Raw genomic sequence first — 23,389 nt, forward strand, 5'->3', positions numbered from 1 at the left:
AAGCTATGAGGATGCAAAGGCATAAGAATGATACAATGGACTTTGGGGACTTGAGGGGGAAGAGTGGGAGGGGGACACGGGATTATAGACTACAAATATGGTGCAGTGTATACTGCTCAGGGTGATGGGTGCACCAAAATCTTACAAATCACTGCTAAAGAACTTACTCATGTAACCAAATACCACCTGTACCCCCGATAACTTATGGAAAAATAAAACAAATAAACAAAACCCTGTTGCAACACTATTCAGAAAAAATGTTGCCTCTCTTTCTCTTTCCAGCCAAGAATTAGAAAGTTGGATGTTATCTCAAACCTTAGGTCAATGACAAAAGCCACAGTGGATGTTTGGCTTGTGTGATTAGCCTTTCGTAGTTAGAGCTGGCTTCAGGAGCCTGTGATCTGTGTAGTTCCCAAAGACCTCACCCTCAGGAGGGCTCACCCTGGAGTTGATGCGCTGCTGTTGGTGTCCTAAAATTCTAACAATGGGCCTGTCATTTGCATTTTGGGCCTCGTAAGTGATGCCACTTATCCTGGTGCTAGGTGTGGAGGGTACAGCTATGGGAAAACTGCCCTCAAGTTCACGATCATGTGAGGGTTAGCCAGTGATATGGGGTGTGGGACTGGAGACTGGTGGAGGGGAAAGAGTGGAAAGGAAGGGGTTTCCAGGTAGAAGTTGGAAAACGCAAAGCTCAGAGGTGAGAGAGAGTATGGAATCATCAGGAAACTCCAAATAGTTCAGTGAGGTTGGAGTGGAGGGCTGCAGTGGAGAAATGGCAAAGGTGGGAGAGGAGAGCCAGTTAAATCAGGAGCCGCCTTGTTATCTCCTATAAAAGAGTGTGATCTTCATCCTCAAAGCAATGGGAAACTACCAAGGCTCATCATAAGACCCAGGTTCTCTCCCTGGGCAGGCACTGGACCACATGTTCTAGGCTCCTTGAAATCAGGTGTGGACCTGAAACTGAGTTCTCACCAGTGGCCTGCAGGTAGGTGTGATGTGGGCCAACACCAGGCATGGCCCTCCACACTCTTTCTTCTTCTGCAGCATCCTTAGAAGGCATTGGTGAATGCTTGTGGATCTTAGGCCTCTGAATCACCACCTGAAACAATCGTTTTTTATTTTATGTGAGCAAGAAATAGATTTCTATTGTGTTACACTATTGAGACCGCAGGTTTATGTTGCAACAGCTAGGATTACCTAGATTTACTTTCAGGAAAGACTTCTCTGCAAGGAATGTGGAGAATGGGTTGGAGGAGGCAAGAAGAGGAAGGAAGACAAGTGAGAATACATGTGTAGGAATCAACTGAGTGATTGCTATAGGCAAGCTATAGGCAGTCTCAAAAGGTGCTATTTAAATTTACATGACAGAGTGACAGGGGGAAGAAGGTGTCCTATAGTCCAGCTTGGGTAACTGCACGGATTGTCTTGCCTTTCAGTTTAATGCAACTGATAATTCATAAGGAGCAGAAGACAGTGAGTGAGGTGTCCAGTATGCAGAGCTGATGAAGGGAACTCAATTCCTGCTCTGGTGCATCCAGTCCTAGAGCTGAAAAATTAAAGAAGGTGTATTGGGAAGGTGGGTAATAATCTTGGCTTTGGATACATTGAGATAGAGATACTTGTTGTGTGTCCAAATGGAAGGGTGGGATGAGCAAGTAGAGATTTGGGTCTGCAGCTCAGGAGAGAGATCTGAGCTCTGGGCTGGCAGTCAGGCCATGGATGAGGGCCAGACCCATTTTGGAGAAAGTGGATGAAAGAAGACTCAGGCCAGCCCCACAAGGGATAGCAATATTTACAGCATGGGCCAGGGAAAGGGTAGGACAATGAGACTGAGCAAGAGAGGCCAGGAAGGTAGAAGGAAGATCAGGACCCAAAACAAAAAGTGTTTCTTAGGGAAGAAGTCTCCAAAAGGGTCAAATACTGCTGAAAAATCAGGTTTCTATTGAACTTAGGAAGAAGGAGGGTGTTGGTGACCATTTGTTTAGTGTCGTGGTGGAGCACAAAGCAGATTGGAGTTGGCTGAGTAAGAAGTAAGCAATCACACAGCCTGGAAGCTAGAAGATTCATACATTTGACTACATAAAAGCTCTTCTTTTTAATTTCACATGGTGAAAACACTGTAAACAAGATAAAATACAAATAACAATATATGCATATATTTATGACTCATTTCACAGACAAAAGGCTAATCTCTTTCTTACCTTTTTTTTTAAGAGATGGGGGCCTCACTACATTGCCCAGGCTGAAGTGCATTGGCTATTTACAAGCACAATCACAGTGCACTACAGCCTCCTGGGCTTAAGCCGTCCTTCTGCCCCGGCCTCCCGAGCAGCTGGGACTACAGGTACGTGCCCCTGTGCTCGGCTTAATTCCTTGAATACATAAAATGCTTCTACTCATTCATGCATAGTAGACCTACACTCCCAAAGAAAAATACGGGCAAAGTATATGAAGTCAGTTCACAGAACAGGAAATAAAAACAGCTCTTAAACAAAAGAAAAGCAGAAATAGACTTTACTCATGAAAAGAGGAAGTCAATGTTCAATTGCCATTCTCATTAAAAACTCTTATAAAAACCAAGGATAAAAAGATATTTTCAAAACCCATTTATATGGATTTTATTTCAATTTCAATACCATGTCACTTAGTATTAGACATGTGGTTGTATAATGGAGTTCTTCTTTCTTTAGATTATGTGCAGACTACAGAATTAGATTTTCCTTGTTAAAATTCTAAATATTACAGAAATATAGAAGGCAAAAAATGGAAGGTTCTTTCCCATATCTCCTTCCCCAAACCTATCTCAGAGACAACCTCTGTTAGCAGTGAAAAGTGTCACCTTTTAAACCTCTTCCCATAGATTCACATACATGAATGTACATATACAGGGTTTCATTCATATAAATGAGATCATATTATACACATTGCATTGCAAGTTACATTTTTCACTTAATTTGTGTTCATGGTCTTTTACAATAAGTGCATTTGAACCTATTGTGATTTTTTAAATTCTGCATAGTTCATACTACAATTAAATTATTCTCCTATTGAAGGAAAAATTAAAATTGAATTAATTCCATTTCATTTTCTTTGTTTTTTCCCTCCCTCCCTCTCTGCCTTCTTTCCTTCTTTTCTTTTTCTTTTTCATTCCTTTTTTGCTATTCAGAAATAATGCTAACTGTATGCTTAGAAATGGTTCAGATGGTAAATTTTGTTTTTCTTTACCACAATTTTTTAAATAATCCTACAAAAATGCCTTTAAAAATACTACAGAGAAAACCTCAACATATCTAAGCATGTATGCAAATACTTATGTAGATCAGACATCTAAAAGTGAAATCCTGGCCCAAAAAGAATGTCCATTTAAAATGGAAAGGCTGCCCACTTCCTTTCAAAAACCCTTAATCCACATTCCCACACACAAGGTAAGGATGCCTGTTTTCTCATATGCTCACCAACACTGGATATTATCAATCTCTAAATTAAAACAGAGCAGAACAAGAATTTCTGTCATGATTGTGCACTCTGTGTCTTGGTTCATTTGTGTTGCTATAAAACACACACACACACACACACACACACACACACGAGGCTGGGTAATTCACTGGCTCACAGTTCTGCTCACTGTACAAAAAGCATGTCACCAGCATCTGCTTCTGGTGAGGCCTCAGGCTGCTTCCACTGATGGCAAAAGGTGAAGGGGAACTGCCATGTGCAGAGATCACAAGGCAATAGATCAAAAGCAAGAGACAGAGGGCAGGGGTCAGGTTTTTTGTTCTCAAGGGAACAAATAAAGCCAGAAGTCACTCATTACCTCGAAGATGGCACCAAACCATTCATGAAGGATCTGCCCCCATGATCCAAATACTTCCCATTAGACCCCATCTCCAACATTGGGGATCATGTCTCAACATGAAATGTGGGGGTACAAACATCCAAACCATTGTATGTTGTCTCATAATGGCTAGGTAATGCAAAACAGACAAACACAAAACAATAAACAAAAAACAGACACTAGAGGCGTATCAGTTAGAAGGATGTCCTCTTTCTTATTTGCATATACCATTACATACATAGTAAAGATCATTTGCCTATTGCAAAATCATATAGCAGAAACTCCAAGATGATTTACTGAAAATTCTTAAATTACCAAAAGAATATACCAAATTGGTCATGCACAAGATAAATGTATAAACGTCAATGGTTTACTTATATGCCATCCATAATCAGGTTGGGGGAAATGCTATTGTTTAAAATTGTTACTAAAATTTAGAAATAACCATAACAAGAAAAAAAAAAAAAGATGTGTAGGATTTATATTGAAAAAAACTCAAAAAAAAAAAAAAAAAGGTCTTAATAAAAGTAGTATAACAAAAGGGCTTGAATAAATGGAGACTCTTCTCATTTTCCTTAATGAGATGACTAAACATTGTAAATACATCAATTTACCCAAGTAATTTATATGCTTAATGTCATGCTAACCCTTCCCCCCAAAAAACTCTCAACAAGTTAAAAAAATTACTTAGGTTTTTAAAAAATTATTCTAAAGTTCACTTAGAAAAATAAAGATGGAAAAATAGGAATGAACACTAGGGAAAAATAGATTTACAAATAATATCCAGAAATTGGCTATTAAGAAATAAATGAAATTATGCTTTCTCCTGAATGTCAATAACACAAAATCAAATTCCATGTGAATTAAATCATTACAAAAATAAAAGTTTAGAGGAAAAAATAACTTTTATTTAACTAGTTTATGAATGGAAAAGTACTTGTAAGAATGGAAGTGGTGTCAGAAATCACAAAGGGAAAAATCTAGATTTGATTATAGAGGAAAACAAAATGCTGTTTATTAATGAAACATCGTAACAAAATTTAAAAGGCAATACAAGAATGAGAAAAAATATAAGACGGAAGGATAATATCTTTAATAGGCAAAAAGATATGTAAAAACCGAGTAGAAAAGTAGGTGTGTGAATGACAATTCATAGAGGAGGAAATTCAAGAGCCAATAAATGCATAAAACACTTTCACCACTAATGAAAGAAATGCAGTAAGTATCTGCATATGATACATAATATCATATTATGTATGATATGTATCATATTATGTATCATATGCACAATATCAAAAGATACTGAGCTAGGGCTAGGCTCAGTGGCTCATGCCTGTAATCCTAGCACTTTGGGAGGCTGAGGGAGGCAGATTGTTTGAGGTCCGGAGTTCAAGACCAACATGGCCAACGTGGTGAAACCCCGTCTCTACTGAAAAATACAAAATTAGCCGGGTGTGGTGGCAGGCACCTGTAATACCAGCTACTTGGGAGGCTGAGGCAAGAGAATTGCTTGAATCCAGGAGAAGGAGATTGCAGTGAGCCCAGATCATGCCACTACACTCCAGCCTGGGTAACAGAGTGAGACCCTGTCTCAAAAAAAAAAACAACAAAAAACTGAACTAGGCACTTGACCTCCAAGATGTCCACTTGGCCACTTGGCTCTTTTCCAAGTGTACTTCACTTTCTTTCATTCCTCCTCCTCTAAAGTTTTAATAAACTTTCACCCCTGGTCTAAAACAAACAAACAAACATCTTTCATCTCATTTTTTACTGAGCATTATCTATCAAAGGGACTGGATGTCCCATCTAGTTTGTACTTTAGTTTCTAGCTCATTACATAAGAAATGCAAATAAAAAACACAATGAGATACCACTTCACATCCACTAAGATGGCTATAACATATTTTTTAAAAAAAGGAAAAGGAAAATAGTAAGTACATTCCCATTGCTAGTGGGAATGTAGAATGGTTCAACTGCTGTGGAAAGCAGTTTGTCTGTTCCTTAAAAAGCTAAACATAGAATTACCATATGACCCAGCCGTTCCACTCCTAGACGTATACCCAAGAGAATGCAAAATAGGCACTCAAACAAACACAGGTACACAAACATTCACAGCAGCACTATTCCCAATAGCCAAAAATAGGAAACTACACAACGTCCATCAGTGAATGAGTGGACACATAAATTGTGCTATAAACACCTAGTACAATATTATTTGGCCATAAAAATGAAGTGTTGATACATGCTCTTATGTAATAAATCTCAGAAACTCGTGCTACGTGAAAGAAGCCAGACACAAAAGGTCTCAAACAATTCAATTTATATGAAATATGAAGAACAGATAAATCCATACAGACAGAAAGCAGATTGGTGGTTGCCAGGGGCTGGAGGAAAGAAGAAATGGAGCGTTATCTGCTTAATGGGATGGGGTTTCCTTTTAGAGGAGAAAAATTTTTTTGGAACTTTAAATAAAGGTGGTGGTTACACAACGTTGTTAACAATACTAAACGGCACTGAACTTCTCACTTTAAAATAGTTAATTTTATGTTATGTGAATTTTACCTCAATAAAAAAATTCTTAAAAAACAATAAACTCAAGTGATATCCAGCCATTAAAAAAATAAGTTACAGGCCAGGTGCGGTGGCTCACGCTTGTAATCCCAGCACTTTGGGAGGCCGAGACGGGCGGATCACGAGGTCAGGAGATCGAGACCATTCTGGCCAACATGGTGAAACCCTGTCTCTACTAAAAACACAAAAAAAATTACCTGGGCATGGTGGCGGGTGCCTGTAGTCCCAGCTACTCGGGAGGCTGAGGCAGGAGAATGGCCTGAACCCAGGAGGCGGAGCTTGCAGTGAGCCGAGATCCGGCCACTGTAAACTACAGCCTGGGCGACAGAGCGAGACTCTGTCTCAAAAAATAAAAATAAAAAATAAGTTACACAGCTCATATATAACCCACTTACTTATTACTGCACTATGAGGGGCACCCAAATATGTAAGACAGAGTCCCAACCCTTGGTTGTTGGAGGACTATCTAAGGATACAGAGATTAATAAAACTAAAAGAACTACCAAGAAAGAAGTGCCCGCCATCCTGGCTAACACGGTGAAACCCCGTCTCTACTAAAAATACAAAAAATCAGCCGGGCGTGGTGGCGGCGCCTGTAGTCCCACCTACTCAGGAGGCTGAGGCAGGAGAATGGGGTGAACCCCGGAGGCAGAGCTTGCAGTGAGCCGAGATCGCACGGCTGCACTCCAGCCTGGGAGACAAAGCGAGACTCCGTCTCAAAAAAAAAAAAAAGTGCCCTCCGAGTGCAAAATTTGTACATCTGGTTGTGGAGAAAGGAAAAACTTCTCAAAGAAGAATTTGAAATGAGCTTTAAGTGTTGAATGGGATTTTTACTGTTAAGACTTAGAGGTAGAGAAATACAGTATCATAAAGAAAGATGTGATCCCTACAAGAGGATTACATCATACCTTGAAAGACATTAAAGAGTCCAACCTGGTCATTGTCAAAGCTATGTAAGTTGGGCACAGAATTGAAGACCAGGTGTAAAAGGAGGATAGCTCTGTCCCCTTTGCATCCCCAGTGCCAAATGCAGTGTTTGGTGCGTGGTTGGTTATTGGTAGATGTCAACAAGAAAAAAAAAGACAAAATATACGTGTGCACTTTAAAACCTTTTTTAAAAGACTAAGCACCAGGAAATCTATAAACTAGTAGCAATATCTAGCAGCATTTATTACCACTGAGGCAGTGGGTTAAGGCATGTATTTGAGGTCTCAGGAAAGCACGGGGTCTCCAGAGTGAATTGCATGTGGAATTCTAGAAGAAATTTGCTTGCCATCCTATGGGATTTGGGCTGCAATTTTAATACAACAGGGAATCATTATGGTCTATTTTCTCAAGATTCTGATTAAGTAGGATAAATGAGTGGTCAGTATGTAAGAGCTGAGTGTAAAGCATCACGAACTTATGCTGGCAAATCATGAGGGCAGACAGGTAAGGAATCTGCCCTCATCTTTGCACTTGGCTTTCTAGGCCCATCCTCTTGGAGTTGTAGTGGGGATCTGGGGACACAGCAAGAGGGAAATGGCTGAGTGCAGAGTAAGTGCACCCTTTATGGAGATGAGAACCTGCCACAGAACAGAAGGCTGTTGGCTCTGTTGTGCCTGATGAAGAAAAGGAAAGGGTGGTCAGCACAGAACCTCGGGCCAGATTCCATGCAGCACTCTGCAATCACAATGCAGCCTGAGGCTGCTGCTGCCTCGGTGCCTTCTTCATTAACCTCCACAAAACTCTTGTGCACAAACTTGGACAGACACAGGTCTCCCTCCGCTGACATTGCCGACAAGTCAGCCTTGCCCTGTTGGAAGGCATCGACCATTCCCAAACGCCGAAGCACAGATTCCATGTCATAATCCTCTTGCAGTTTAAATTTTGGAAGGAGAACTTCAACCTCAGTACTCTTCATACAGTCTGGCTTGGTCCAGGCTGTGAGTTTCTCAAAAGTGAGATTTTTTTCCACCTGAAATACCAGAATTAGACTTTAAGATTCCGACTTCAGTGCACATCTACAAGCACACAGGCACTCACACAGTCCCCTTCCTCCTCTTGCACGTAGGTGTTGTTTGTTCACATAGGATCACTGGCCCCTTCATCTGCCAGAAGCTTGTGAGCGCTCCTACTTGTCCTATGTCCCATGTGCCATCCCATGCGCCACTTCCTTGACAAGGGGGAGAGACACCAAGCAGCCAGAGGCAGGAAGGCTGTGGCTGTCCTCTCCTTATCCAGCAACTCCAGAGACATCTTGTATTGTGACAAGCGTCAATGCCCAGGCGACTATGTTTGCTTTTCAAACATAGTCTTTTTAAAGACAACAAACCATTGCTAGTAAAGAAAAGGATTGGAAATTAAAGGGTTCTCAGTGTGAGCCACTCCAACAGGATTATCTGTCCCAGTTGAGATTCTGCATAGTTTCTGGAGCAGAGCGGTTACAGTCAGGCAGGTGGGCAGAGGCAGAGCCAATGGCTGCTGCGCACACAGACCTCTTAAGTCATGGGGTTCCACTGCCTGCCATTTGCCATGGGTGACTCTCTCACCCCAGGGATCCATGCTGAAAGGAAGCCGAGTGCCTGGATGTGCCATCAGAGGCTGTCTCTGGTCCCACCCTCTGAGCACTGGACTTCACACCTCCCCGGATGCCACGATCCCCCCTCCCAGCCTCGTTAGGTGAAAGTTAAGACTTCCTCATTCTCTATTTCAGGTTCTTAGACTTTCAAAGCATAATGCTAAGAATGATGATTATAATAACGGATCATATTTGTAGAAAGTTTACTATTTGCCAGGCAAGGTGGTAAGCTTGTTACCTGAATTACCCACAGTTTATCCTCATCATAACCCTACCGGGCAATAACCCTAAGCTGTCATTTATGCTTTCACAGTTAAAAGTCTGCCATTCATCAAACTAGCAGGATTTTTATAAGTTTCCTCCTACCGGATTTATTTTAAAAGGCATTTTAACCGCCCCCTACCCCTTCTAGCGATGAAAACACAGAGGACTGAGATGTGTATGTAATTTGGCAGATCACGCAGACAATACTGGGAAAAGTCACCCTTGAACAAAAGTTTGAACCCATCGCCAAGTGCCTGCACAGTGTGCGTCTGCCACATGGCCAACTCGGAAGGTAAATACAAGAGGTGCAAGTGGTGTTCGAGTTCTGCCCGCAAAGGCGTCCCTGGGTTCTTCCCGCCCGGGTCTTACCGTGCTGAGCTCCACGCCGTCGTCAGGCAGCAGCACCAGCAGGCTCAGCTCCTCCCCGGCGTAGGGCAGGTCCAGCAGCTGCGCGCGCACCTCGCCCACGTGGGCGAGCTTAAACGTGGCCTCCTGATACATCATCTGCACTGGCCTTTGCTCCTCCTGGGGGAAGGATTATTAAAAGAGGCAATTAAAAGTTTCAAAAGAGCTGCAGTTGCCTCCGATAGTGTTTCCAGCACCTGTGATGGAAACCGCCACATTCATGCCTCAATTAACACACACACACACACAAAAAGGCAACCAGTTCCTTCCTATCATCACTGCAAGCAGACACAGTACTACCCTGGGAAAGCTTTTATTCTGCAAAATAAAATGTGATACTCTGCATTTTCCAGAGGAGAAATATTTTTCTCATTTAATTTGTGCTCAGCAAATAGATCTAAGAAAACAATATAATCAAATGAAATTAAATACAAAGTTGTTTTGATTTAATTAGAAAAAAATGTGTGTTGTTTTTCCTATTTATCCAACCCAACATATGAGAAAAAAATCGTAAAGTGGGATCAAACTTATAGTTCCACAACAGCATGACAGGGAGTATAAATGGGTACACTCTCTCAGAAAGAGTGATGACCTACGACCTACGTATATAGTAATCTATTTTAACCCAACCTTTTCAATTATGATACTCTAAGGAAATAACTTTTTTAAAATACAGAAGAGGCATATGCACACAGAAGTTCAGCAAAGTATTACATTTACTAAATTCACTTTTAAAAATTGATACAGGTCATCTATTATAAAAATTAAAATCATTCTAAAACCAAGATTAGAAGAATTCTCCTCCTCCCACCCTTTGCAACTAGAGAACTAATTTTTTTTTAAGTTCAAGTACACCTTACAAAAAATGCAGGAGGGTTACCTGCTTTCGTTTTCTAATTGCATTAAAATGGTATATTTTTAGGGGCTGGAGGATTATGGAAAATTATTCTAATGCCTGCCTTAATTAAGTTTTACTTCAATGTCAAAACTAAGGTCTTTGTCATGAAGTTTTAATATTAAAAAGCTGGAAATACTGAATTAATGATAGTTAACAATTCAAATCAAAACTTACTTTAATTTTAAAAATAACTAAAGACATATGTTTTCACCTTCTCTCCCTCTACCCTGCCCTATACTGCCCCTCACTCCCACTCCCACATATCACACCACCTTAACACCTTTTTTTTTTTTTTTGCTTTCTAGCCAAGTAAATTGGGCTTAAAGGAAGATCTTTAGTTTCCAAAAATAGGTGGCAGCAATGGTTTATAAGAAATTACCAAAGGTAGTTAAGAGCAGTGATAAAACACTACATATATTTTTTATTTTTTTATATATATATATATATATATGCAGCAAATATCTTTTATTCCTTCAGTTTTTTTCTACTGAGTTAAGAAATTCATTCAGAAATACTTTAAGTTTCAAATTCCCTTTGGCTTACACTTACGTCACTTATGATTTTACAAAGTTAAATCTTTCCATTCAACTTCTTCATCAAAGTAGCAGGATGTTAAAAAGCGTCCCCCTACCTGCTTTATTTTAAAAGGCATTTCCCTTGTGTACGTTTCGTCAAACTGTTCATCCCACTTCCCTTTGAAGTAGACGGCATTGACAAGAACCAGTCTGGTTTCTGCATCAATGGAGCTACCCGGCAGCAACTCTTCAATTTTACCTTTCAAGAAAAGTAGAGACTACGTTCAGTTGTTTTTGTAAGAACCTGATGTATTCGATGATCCTGGGTGACTAGCTGAGAAGCAAACTTCTGTTTTCAAGTTTGCTGAGTGTGGGTTGTTACGTACAGAAATAAAAACAGCACGTGTGAGTGGCGTTCAAGATTACCGACACCTTGAGAACATCCACCACGTTGAGGATGGTGAAAGGCACCTAAGTCACTCGAGGAAAGCAGGTTGGTAGAAAGTAGAAAAATTACGCCAGGTTGGAGAACAAGACCAGCAGGAAATGTGACAGGCTGAAGGGGTGTTTGTCTCACGTGGTGAAATGGAGTGTTTGACCCAACCCTTCGTGATCACACCCAATTCTAAACTGGATGGCTCAAAGCGAGAAGAGCTGACATTGGGCACATGGGGAATTTCTAGAAGCTTCTGGAGGAGATCTTCCTGCCGAATCCCCTCAACAAAGCACCAGACATCTCTGGAAAAGAGAATGTGGGCAAGCAAAGATCACCTCTTCTTTCCCTGGAGATCAAGTGGTACTTTTTCAATGAACTGAGAGCATCCCTGCTAATTCGCTGCCTCAAGAGAGCATCCGTGGCAAATACTCCAAGCAGGAATGGGGGAACAATTGCTGAGACTTTAAGCGAAGAACATCTCCCAGTCTTTACCGTCTCATTTATTCACAGAAATAGAAATGTTCCTAGTGGTACTAAGCATCATTGGTGCAGAGGAGTCTGCATCGTTCATCAGACCGTCATTGGTCTTGGAGGCCAAGACTGGAACACGTCACTTTCTGAAATGTGGATGAATAAGGTTCAACCCCAAATGGAGGATATTTTCAGTCTGTGGAACTGATCAGCCCTGAGACAGGGTCTGCAGTTAACCAATCAAATGTAGGCTTAGCAAGACAAACTAAAGGAGCTTAAGTGGAAGACATGAAAAATCAGAAGTGACCTTAGCAGGTAAAGGTGATGGTGATGGAGGTCCCCCAGAACCTAGGAAGAGGCAGCCCAAGTGTATACCTCAGGCAAGATATGTCCGTCAATCTCCTTCTCACAGAGACAATGGAGTCACCTGACATGTGAATGTTACAGGCCAGGGAAAGTATATTTTAATGTAAGTTATTAAACTGGAAACCTGGCCTGAGATTCTTTTGACATTTGTTTTTTGTTTGTTTTTTGTTTTTGAGACAGGCTGGAGCACAGCGGCGTGATCTCAGCTCACTACAACTTCTGCCTCCCAGATTCAAGTGATTCTCATGTCTCAGCCTCCCAAGTAGCTGGGATTATAGGCATGGGCCACCACGCCTGGCTAATTTTTGTATTTTTGGTAGAGATGGGGGGAGTCTCACCATGTTGGCCAGGCTGGTCTCGAACTCCTGACCTGAAGCGATATGCCCACCTTGGCCTCCTAAATTGCTGGGATTACAGGTGAGAGCCACCATCCCTGGCCCTCTTTTGACATTTGTATCAGCTACTCTGGTCCTGGGAGAATACACAAAAGTAAATCTCTGTTGTTGAAAACCTGAATGTCTGATCAGAACCTTTATGAGTCCATCAAGGTTCAGTATGCCAGGAGGCCCTGCCAGTCAACACTACTCTGACTATCTGAAACACCTGTGAAATTAGAGGGGCCGGAGTGGAGAGGTGGAGGTGGGTGAGGAGAGAGAGAAGGAGGGATAGGAGGGAGAGAGGGAGGAGGGAGGATGTAAGAGGAGGGAAGGAGGAATAGGAAGAGCTGCAGGAGGAGGGGTTGGGAGGAGGGTAGAATAACTTGTCATTCTGACCTTCAGTCTTCTTTGAGACCCAAGTGTTGATGTGTTCCCTGGACTCTTCTGCAGCTTTGATAAAGGAAAGCTCCTTCAGCTCAGCATGGTAGAATTGAAGACAGGATTCCTTAAACGTCTTTGGAGAGAAAAATGTTCAGTGAGGCTGCACTGCTAAATACAAATGTCAACAAACTTCCAAAAATTCTAAATATGTTATCTTTTTTTAATAAAAAGAATACACAGAACTCTTTAAAAGTGATCATATTAAGATATGTTAAAATATCAGAGTTTGTGAATAGGTATGCATTGGACCCTGAATAACCAGAAATGAACTTGAGAATTTTACCTTTCAATTTTACCTTTCAAGAAAAGTAGAGACTACTTTTGGAATACTAATGCAAGGTATAATTATAGAATTGTGGTCTTTAAAAAAAGGAAGTTTAGGTTGGGCATGGTGGCTCACATCTGCAATCCCAACAGGCAGGAGGATCATTTGCGAGTAGGAGTTTGAGACCAGCCTGGGCAACATAGTGAGACCCCATCTTAGAAAAAAAAAAAGTACAATTTTTTTAATTGGTTAATGTAAGTTTCTCAGTTTCTCTAGGGTCTTTCTCCCAGACTCTATATCACCAGATATGTTGAATACAACTTTTATTGTTCTATTGATTCAACTTACTGAGAGAAATTGACAAGTTTTCTCTCCAAAGAGCCTGTTGGCTGTTCTCAGCAGATACTGTGTGCCAGGCTTGTTCACTTCAGCGAGAAGCGACTGGAAACCCCGATGAATGTCTTCCTCTGTGTTTAAAGAAAGTGCCTGTTGTGAGAAATAATTTCAAAGTTATCAAGATAGCTCTTTGGTGGATGGGGAAAGGAGAGAGAGGGGACAGAAAACAGGCGAGTAAAAGATGTAGCCATCCTGCCTGAATGGATCTCACTCGTTTAAAGGTGAGTAACAGAAAAAAAATGACAAGGGTGAGAAAAGCTCATAAAAGAGGTTGTGATAAAATCTGGCATCCAAAGGAAAATATAAATGTGCCCTAAGTGGTGGGAAAATTACCTCTAAAATTTATAGAAAAACAAAAAAGATGCAGTTAAAAAGTTAAAAGCAGAAAAAATGCAAGGAAAAATAGACAGAAATACAACCATCAGAATCCTCAAAAGGAAATAAGGATATTAAATGAGCAATGTGATTAATAAGACAATAACACAGTTATTAAAATTGTACCCTATAGGGACTATATGTGTGTGTGTTACTTAAATATTTCAAAAAATATAACACATATTGGACCATAAGAAAAGTCTCAAAGTCTCAATACATTCTGAAATACAGAAATTATATAGATTATATCCTTTAACTTCAATGTAGTAACAAAAAATCAACATTATAAACAAAATGCCAACAAAATGAAAATGACATACAAAATATTACTGAAAACACTTTTCTAAATAATTAACTCTTCAAAGTAACAATTACAATACTCTTCCAGGCCAGGCACAATGGCTCATGCCTGTAATCCCAGCACTTTGGGAGCCTAAAGCAGGAGGATTGTTTGAGTCCAAGAGTTTGAGGCTAGTCTGGGCAACATTGCAAGATCCCATCTCCAATTAGCTGGGCATGATGGTGTGTGCCTGTGGTCCCAGCTACTTGGAAGGCTGAGGTGGGAGGATTGCTGGAGCCCAGGACTTTGAGGCTGCAGTGAGCTGTGATCAAGTTGCCACACTCCAGCCTAGGAGACAGAGCAAGACCATGTCAAAAAAAAAAAAAAATCCCTCTTCTAAACAATTATTTAAAATATTCTTCTAGGCTGGGCACAGTGGCTCATGCTTGTAATCCCAGCACTTTGGGAGGCCAAGGGAGGCAGATCACTTGAGGTCAGGAGTTCAAGACCAGCCTTGCCAACATGGCGAAACCCTGTCTCTACTAAAAATACAAAAATTAGCCAAGTGTGGTGATGCTTGCCTGAAATCCCAGCTACTTGGGAGGCTGAGGCAGGAGAATCACTTGAACCCAGGAGGCGGAGGTTGCAGTGAGCTGAGATCACACTATTGCACTCCAGCCTGGGCAAGAGAGCAAGACTCTTCCTCAAAAACAAACAAACAAACAAAAAATATTCCTCTAAATAAGTATACGACAAATAATTTAGAAAATAATCAAAATATGGGTGATATATATTAGACCAAAGAGTTCGGCCAAAGATAAGTTAAAACATAGCATTGTTTTCAATATTACCAAGAAAGTAATAAAGTGCTAAAACTTTACATCATTATGTTAGAGAAAATACAGAAAAACTCCTAAGGAGTTTTGGAACAAGCACAAAATGATCAATGAATCCAAGAACTGGTTCTTTAAAAGAAAACACACATACATACATAACAGACAACCACCCACCACATATTTAAAAAAGCACTCCAAAGGAAAGTTGTATGTGAAAAAGAGGTTACAGCAATATAAACAGAGGGAATGTTAAAACAAAAACGCTATATAATTATTTTCAATAAAGTACAGATTACAAGTTACCAAATGCCAGTCAAAAATATGAATATTAGCCAGGCATTGTGACGTGTGCCTGTAATCCCAGCTACTTGGGAGGCTGAGGCAGGAAAATCACTTGAACTTGAACTCAGGAGTTGGAGGTTGCAGTGAGCTGAGATAGCACCACTGCACTCCAGCCTGGGTGACAGAGCGAGACTCCATCTCAAAAAAAAAAAAAAAAAAACAACCCACAGAATCTATCAATCAGTCACAATGCACAATGAATGAACAAAAAAAAGAGAGAGAGAGAGAGAATTACTTCTAAAAAGGCTTAGATGATCTTTTGAGGGATGTTTTTTCTAATATTCAAGCAATTTCTATTTCTCATGCAATACACACTGTCCTATAACATAGAAAAGAGAGGAAGCTGCTAAATTTATTTTAGACAGCTCATAGACTATTGATAAGAAACCCTGTTAAAAATAGAACAAAACCAAAAGCTAAGACCAATTTCACCCAAGGCTGTGACACCACTATTACTATTCATAGCCAACACATGTTGAGCACTTGCTTTACATGGACTGTCTCACCGAATCCTCAGATGAGCTGAAAAACACAGTAAAGATAAAAAGTAAAGAAAAAAAGTAAAGATACCATATAATCACCAAAGTACAAAATGTCAAGTGAAAATGGGGAAATAGAACCGGGCGCGGTGGCTCACGCCTGTGATCTCAGCACATTGGGAGGCCAAGGCGGACGGATCACAAGGTCAGGAGATCGAGACCATCCTGGCTAACACGGTGAAACCCCGTCTCTAAAAATAAAAATTACCCAGGCCAGGTGGTGGGCGCCTGTAGTCCCAGCTCCTCGGGAGGCTGAGGCAGGAGAATGGTGTGAACCCAGGAGGCGGAACTTGCAGTGAGCAGAGATCACGCCACTGCACTCCAGCCTGGGCGACAGAGTGAGACTCTGTCTAAAAACAAAAAAGGAAAGAAAGAAAAAGAAAATGGGGAAATAGGACTGGAGGAAGATGCTTTACATTATCAAGGGTGGTTGTCTCTGCATGATGGATCCATAAGGATTTTTTTCCTCCCTTCTACTTTTTTTTTTTTTTTTAATTTTATAGTGGACTTTTACCAGTTATACAATGAAGGAAAAATAAATAATTCTTTAAAATATTTCTGCTGCCATTAATGCTTCCCTTCATGTTACAGGTAGCAATGTGTACTCAGTATGTCTGGTGTCTCACGAGTATCCAGGTGAACACTGGAGCCATGGAGAGCTCCGTGTCACACCTAAGAAGGTACCCAAACAATTTTGGTGCTCTCAAAAGAGCTTTCTCTAAGGGTTTATCAGTGAGTCTAAAATATAGAAAAAGATTATAAAGATTTAAGCATAAGGCACTTCAGAACCAAAATGGAGTCACTAATGTTAAAAACAAAAACAAAAACTGAAACTTGGACAGAGACGGCGAAGGCCATGAAGAGAGGGTTCTCACGCTTGAATGCCTGATAACAAAACTATCGCAAAGGACTCCGTAAAAAACTACACTCTTGCACAAAGGCCATCACAGCCTTACGCAACAAAATACTTGCACAAGGATGTCTACCCAGGAACTCCCCATCCAACCTCACACTGGCATCACCTTCGTTACTGATCTTTTTGCCAAAAATAACTATTTCAAAGGGATTATGTAATCCTTTTCACTTTTTCCTTTAAAAATCTTAGTGTTATATTTCACCTCCCTGAATACACACATAGCTTGCTATGGCATGTGTATTTTCATTGTAATGCCCTTTTTCCAAATGTATATATTTTAGAGAGCCTCTCTGTGCTTATTATTAAGGCTGGTAGCCTTTATACATAAACCTTCCCTCCTTCACACAGTGAGCTGGGAAATTATTAAAATGAGTAATTCACTACTGAAAAGTGTCATCAAAGGAAAAAAAAAGAGTCATATTGAACAAAGGACAACTCCCACGACGAAGGCGTGTCCAGGGGCCTGCAGTCAGGGATGATGCAAGCTTTCAGTTTCATCTCAGGTGTATGTCCCCTCTCCTTTCCACAAACATCTGGGGACAAGCACTGATCTTGAGTCATTTTCAGAGGTTCTCTGAGCGTTGGTGAGACTAAACTGAGCAGTACCTGCACGGTGTGCAGCGGTAACTAAGCACTTGCCCTGGAATCCTTCTGGCAAATTTCTGTTGATGCCCTCCCTGAGCTGTTGGTACAGAAACAACTTGAAACAGGTATTAACCCTCCTTACCAATGAAAGTTTATAGTTACAGTCTCTTGCTGCAAAAAAGAGGTAGGTCTTTGCAACTTATATTTCAAATAATTTCAGTATCATTTTCTAAACAAAGATTCCGTGCCAGGACAAGACAGCTTGGATGGTCTTTTCCAAGGGATTAACGGAGGAAAGTTTCCCCCAAATAAATCTCCATGGAGCAGAGTTCCTGCCTCCGTGCCCTGCCCCCCTTCTTCCCCAGTGGACCCCCGCCTCCCTGAAATGGCCAGTGCATACTGGGGCCCCAGTCCTGCCCTCCTTTCTCAGTGGCTGTGGAGTATGAGTGTGATGCTGGTGACAGAACACGCAGTCCAGGCCAGTCCCTGCTCCTGGGGCACAGGCAAGCTTACCTGGGCCATCTGGGTTGCGGTGTTTCCCTTTGCCCCTAGGAGAACCATGGCCAGGGCAGAGGAGATGCTCACAGGAGAACAAAACACGTTGTGCGTAGGGTTGTCTTGACATAGTATCTTTAAAAGGCGTATGGCAAAGGTACCACTTGCATTAGAAAGAGTTTCCATGATGCAGGGCCTGGAAGTAAAGAATAAAGAGAAATGCAGTTTTGACACTCCCTGAATGTTACTGACCTACTTACTACAGGGCAATTTTGGAATCGTACTTTTTGTTTTCTTCTCAAAGTTCATAAGTATTTCAAGTTGGAGAAAAATTTATTTTCTGTTAGTCTCCAGCCAAAAACTAAGGGAGGAGGAGGAAAATGCTGTTCTTATTCTTGCATGCATTTACAAAGAGTCCTTGTGAGATTTTCAACTGGGCACCAGCAAATATTAAGGTAATTAGCTAAGTGTGGTGATGGCAGCAGCTCAAACCAACAATAGCAACAGAACTGGCTCGCCTGCAGAGCTCTGTCTGTCTGTCTCTCTCTCTCTCTCTCTCTCCTTCTCGCTCTCTCTCTCACACACACAAACACACACACACACAGAGAGAGAGAGAGAGAGAGAGAGCGAGCTGGGAGCAGTGAACTCCAATTCTTTCCGTAAGGACCTGATTGTCCCATCTGAGGAAGAGAATGGGCTCAGGAAGGAGGAGGAAAATGCTTTTCTTATTCTTGTATGCATTTACAAAGAGTCCTTGTGAGATTTTCAACTGGGCACCAGCCTGTGGCCTCCCTGTCATTCAGCTGATACACAAAAGACACTGAGATGCTGAACCTGACCCAGAGACAGACAGCTGTGAGGCAAGGAACTGTCATCCACAGAGGCAAGTGAGTGTGTCCTGGACAGCTGGGATGGAACCAGTCTGCTCCCAGTCAGCCGGCCTGCCCCAGGCCCACACGGCCTGACATCCCAGTAACTCCATTCAGAGCTCCTGTCCATCACTAGCTTCTGGACATCATGTGACCCTTGAACACTGAAAGTGGGACTTAGACTATTGTGTGTTGTTTTGGCTTCGTTTTGTTTTGTTTTTAATGTGCTTGCTAACTCAGAAACATCTATTTGGGAGCTTTACTCATTACTCCCAGCAAAAGCCATGAGTGTAGATGGTGCATGAGATGAAGGAACTGGTCCTTGCAGAACACCAGAATGGAAAGGCAAGAAACAGCCCAAGGTGAGGAGTAAAACAGGCGAGAACAAGGGCGTGGTGCCTGTGAAGCCACTGGAGGCCAAAGTGTGAATGTGAGGGGGTGGGTCTCTTCGCCACAGGTCTGAAACCAAATGAACCCCCACCCCCAGGCTGCAGTTCCCAGTGCCCTTGGAAATGAGACCCTCACTCCTCCAGGTGAGCCTGGGAGACCTCCCTGACCCCTTTCCATCCCCCTCGTCCCCCACACCCATCCCCAAGGCCTGCCCTCTACGCCCACATTTCTTTCCACTTCCCCCACATTTCTTTCCACTTCGGATCCTGTGCCTGGCCTAATGCGCAGGCCCCCTCCCGAGCCTCTGGCCTCCTAGAGCCACTCCCCACTGTCGGGACACCTCATCTGTGCTCCCCAAAACGCCACGCAGAGCCTTGGACAATGAACACAACCCGCTTCCCTCAGCCACCACCGGGCCACAACCACACAACATCCTCAGAAAGCGGTGTCTTAATCCTCTTGTCCTGCCTCCTAAATCTCCCTTAGGATCTGCTCAAAGCCACCTCGTTAAAACGTTTCTTCGGCCGGGCGCGGTAGCTCAAGCCTGTAATCCCAGCACTTTGGGAGGCCGAGACGGGCGGATCACCAGGTCAGGAGATCGAGACCATCCTGGCTAACACGGTGAAACCCTGTCTCTGCTAAAAATACAAAAAACTAGCCGGGCGAGGTGGCGCCGCCTGTGGTCCCAGCTACTCGGGAGGCTGAGGCAGGAGAATGGCGGGAACCCGGGAGGCGGAGCTTTTGCAGTGAGCTGAGATCCGTCCACTGCACTCCAGCCTGGGCGACAGAGCGAGACTCCGTCTCAAAAAAAAAAAAAAGAAAGAAAGAAAGAACAGTTTCTTCTCCACCTGCCCCTTCCCTTGATCCAGCCTCGCTCAGGTCACAGCCTCCACCTCTGGCCATCCTGAACCCCTCCCAAAGTCACCTCTTCGCAAACTCCTGGTCCCCCTTAGAAGGCCCCATGTCCATCACGGGATTAATTCTACTCACCCTCAAACACCGCGGCCTGGAGGCTTGATTCCCACCCTAAAGGAGGTTCCCTTGACCCCGCCGGCGCAACCCTCCCCAGCACGACCCTTCGCCCCGAAGGTGATTCCTCATCTTGCTGGCGGTCCCCACAGACCGCAGGCCCTGCAGGCGACGGCTGAGCCTGGCTCCGCGGATTCACAGTCCCTGGAGGAATGCTCCGGGGAAGGACGGGCCCCATCCGCTTCGCTGAATTATTGAAAGAATTAAGATGGATAAGAGTGCTCGGATTTGGAACTCGGGACTGGTGGCTTTATTTTTTTGTTGTTGGTGGTGGTGGGGTTTTTTGTGTTTTGGGGGGATTTTTTTGTTTAGTTTTGTTTTGAGAGGAAGTCTCGCTCTGTATGCGGCCCGGTTGGAGTGCAGTGGCGCAATCCCAGCGCACTGCAACCTCCGCCTCCGAGTTCAAGTGATTTTCCTGCCTCAGTACGTAGCTGACATTATTACAGGCGTTCGCCAACATGCCCGGCTAATTTTTGCATTTTCAGTAGAGACCGGTTTTCACCACGTTTGTCAGGCTGGTCTCGAACTCCTGATCTTAAAGGATCCGCCCGCCTCGGCTTCCCAAAGTGCTGGGATTACCGGCGTGAGCCACCGCGCCCGGCCGAGACTGGTGACTTTAAAGGACAGAGAAGAAGCAGGACAGACGTCATCCTGCGGCTCCCAGAGCGGAGAGGAGCAGTGAGAAAACAGGGCCGGCAGGTGGGGAGGAGGCTGCAAAGCAGGGCTTCCGCCCGGGAAGGGCAGCGAGGAGACCTCGGAGAGGGAATGGCCCGCGCTGGCTGTGGGCCGCCAAGGCGGAGGCCGGCTGCGCGCTCCAGGGCACCCCCGGAGGCCGTTGCTGACCCCACCGAGAAGGCACCGCCTCTCCGGGGCTCTTGGCTGCGCGACCGCTCCTGCCCTCCGGTCCCACCTCTCCGTGGCAGCCGGGTCTTGAAGCTCGCCACTCCCGTGCTCCACCCCGGCCCCGCGCGGGGACGCCCGCACCTACCACCTGGTCCAGCGCCGCCGCCGTTTCCGTGCCGCGCTCCGAGCCTGGACGCCGATCCCGGAGGCGCAGGACCCGGCCCTGCTGCTGCGCTCGCCGCGGACTCCCACTAGGGCCTCTGCGGGCACCGCTTTTATACCGCAGGGTCGGGCGCCTCCCACGCTTTCTGCCTTCAGGCGGAGCCTGGCGGGACCAGCGGGGGCGGCGCGCGTGGTGGCCGAGGTCAGGGCTAGGGGAAGGGGCAGGCCAGGGTCCCCCCAGTCCTCCCGGCCCAGGGCGAGGTCCGCGAATGCTCCCGCCAGTCTGAGGCCGGCCAGGTCCCCAAGGCGCGCGCCCGGCCTCGGCCACCGGCAGCTCCAGGGCCGCTTCGGGATCGGGTTCTGAACCCAGAGAAGTTCTGAGCCCAGAGAAGTGGGTGGGAGCCTGCGGGGCCCAGGGCCTCCGCGCCGAGAACAAGGGGTCTGCGGGAAAGGAGACAGAGCCTGGAACCCTGGGCTTTTCTACCTCAGGAAGCAAAGTCGGGTGACAGCCAAGCTCCATGTTCCAGTGGGAAGGCCCCATGGGTCTGTGTTCCACGCCTCTTGTCATGAATATGAGGGATTCACTTAGAACCAAAGCGTTTGTTCCAGGTCCCACCACTAACTAGTACCATTTGTTCCAGGTCCCACCACTAACTAGTACCATTTATTTGTTCCAGGTCCCACCACTAACTAGTACCAGTCCCGGACCCAGAACCAGGCTCCTCACTCCTGGCACCCGAGCCCCTCTCCAGCCACAGGTGCTTGGGCTGCGGTGCGGTGTAAGCAGCCCCATTTTCCCGCGAAGTGATGGGAAGAGACACTGAGTCACATGGGCTCCGGACACTCCTTGTGTCCTCTCTCGGGGGTCCAGAGGCAGGGACTCGGGGGAGTTGATGCAGCAGTTCGTAATGTCATCAGATATCCCCCCACCCCGCTCCATCCTAGGCTGGACGCAATTGGAAGCATTTCATGTTGGCACGGTGTCGTCCAGAGGAAGAGAACGGACCAAATGCCTCTCTCTGGAGCACCGAGTGTCTCCCAGAAGCCGTGTCCTCCTGTTGCGAACTGACCAGAATTAGAGCTTTCTCCTGAGGGCCTGAATTAGGGAGAGCCAGGTGCCTAAGGCACAACATTTCAGGAGGGCCACACTCATAGGTGCCAACCCTGCATTTGCATGGCCCTGAGAATCAGAGCCTCCTTCAATTTTAAACCCTAGGTGCCTAGCTTGTTTTTTAAAATAAGACCTTTATTAAAAGACAATTCACGGACCATAATATTCGTCCTTTTAAAGCATACAATTCAATAGTTCTTGGTATATTGACAAAGCTGTCCAGCTCTCACCACTGCCTAACTCCAGAAGGTTTTCATCACCCTAAGAGGAACTGTGATACCCATTAGCAATTATTCTCCATTTCCTCCTCCTCACAACCCCTGGCTTCTGGGAGACGCTCTGTACTCCACAGATTTATTTTCTGGCCCTGTGGATTGACCGACTGTGGAGATTTCATGCAAATTGAATCATACAATATGTGGTCTTTCGTGACTGCCCTTCTTTCACTTAGCAGAATGTTTTCAAGGGTCATTCTTGATGGTTCCAGGTAGCATTTATCAGTATTTTATTTATTTTCATAACTGAAAAATACTTATAAAAATATTATAAAATCAAAAGGGAAATTAGAATGTATTTTGAAATTAATAAAAAATGAAAGTAAAAATATCAAAATTTGTAGGATGTTATTAAATCAGTACTTTGGGGAAACTTTACAGCATGAAATGCCTCTATTAGGAGAGGAGAAAGGCTTCAAATCAATGACCTCAGTTTCTGCCTTCAAAAACTAGAAACAGTATAAATACATTAAACACAAAATCAGTAGAAAAGAAAAAATAATAAAGATTGAAGAATAAGTCAATGAGATAGAATTTATAAT

At 43.7% G+C, this 23,389-nt stretch overlaps 1 protein-coding gene and 1 long non-coding RNA gene across 4 annotated transcripts in view; one reads left to right on the forward strand and one right to left on the reverse strand.

Annotated features, from left to right (window-relative positions):
- SERPINB9 (serpin family B member 9) overlaps nucleotides 1-21,912 on the reverse strand; it is a 32,892-nt gene extending 10,980 nt beyond the window's left edge. The window contains exons 1-7 of one of the 3 annotated variants that reach the window (XM_025384430.1): nucleotides 21,441-21,912; nucleotides 18,187-18,364; nucleotides 13,753-13,890; nucleotides 13,095-13,212; nucleotides 11,165-11,307; nucleotides 9,600-9,755; nucleotides 8,145-8,363 (exon numbers count right to left, since the gene is read on the reverse strand). In XM_025384430.1, the coding sequence (XP_025240215.1) occupies nucleotides 8,145-8,363; nucleotides 9,600-9,755; nucleotides 11,165-11,307; nucleotides 13,095-13,212; nucleotides 13,753-13,890; nucleotides 18,187-18,354 (942 nt within the window). In that variant the 5' untranslated portion in view covers nucleotides 18,355-18,364; nucleotides 21,441-21,912. Of the gene's footprint in view, nucleotides 1-7,552; nucleotides 8,364-9,599; nucleotides 9,756-11,164; nucleotides 11,308-13,094; nucleotides 13,213-13,752; nucleotides 13,891-18,186; nucleotides 18,365-21,440 lie in introns of those variants that run through there. The other 2 variants (XM_025384428.1, XM_025384429.1) reach the window with 2 other exon arrangements.
- On the forward strand, nucleotides 1,462-18,418 carry LOC112623765. Its single transcript, XR_003119200.1, has 4 exons — nucleotides 1,462-1,537; nucleotides 11,796-11,800; nucleotides 16,764-16,852; nucleotides 17,658-18,418. It is a non-coding gene; the product is annotated as an uncharacterized LOC112623765 (long non-coding RNA).
- Nucleotides 21,913-23,389: the final 1,477 nt, after the last annotated feature.

This window comes from Theropithecus gelada, chromosome 4, assembly GCF_003255815.1.
Source record: "Theropithecus gelada isolate Dixy chromosome 4, Tgel_1.0, whole genome shotgun sequence".
Lineage (NCBI taxonomy): Eukaryota > Metazoa > Chordata > Mammalia > Primates > Cercopithecidae > Theropithecus > Theropithecus gelada.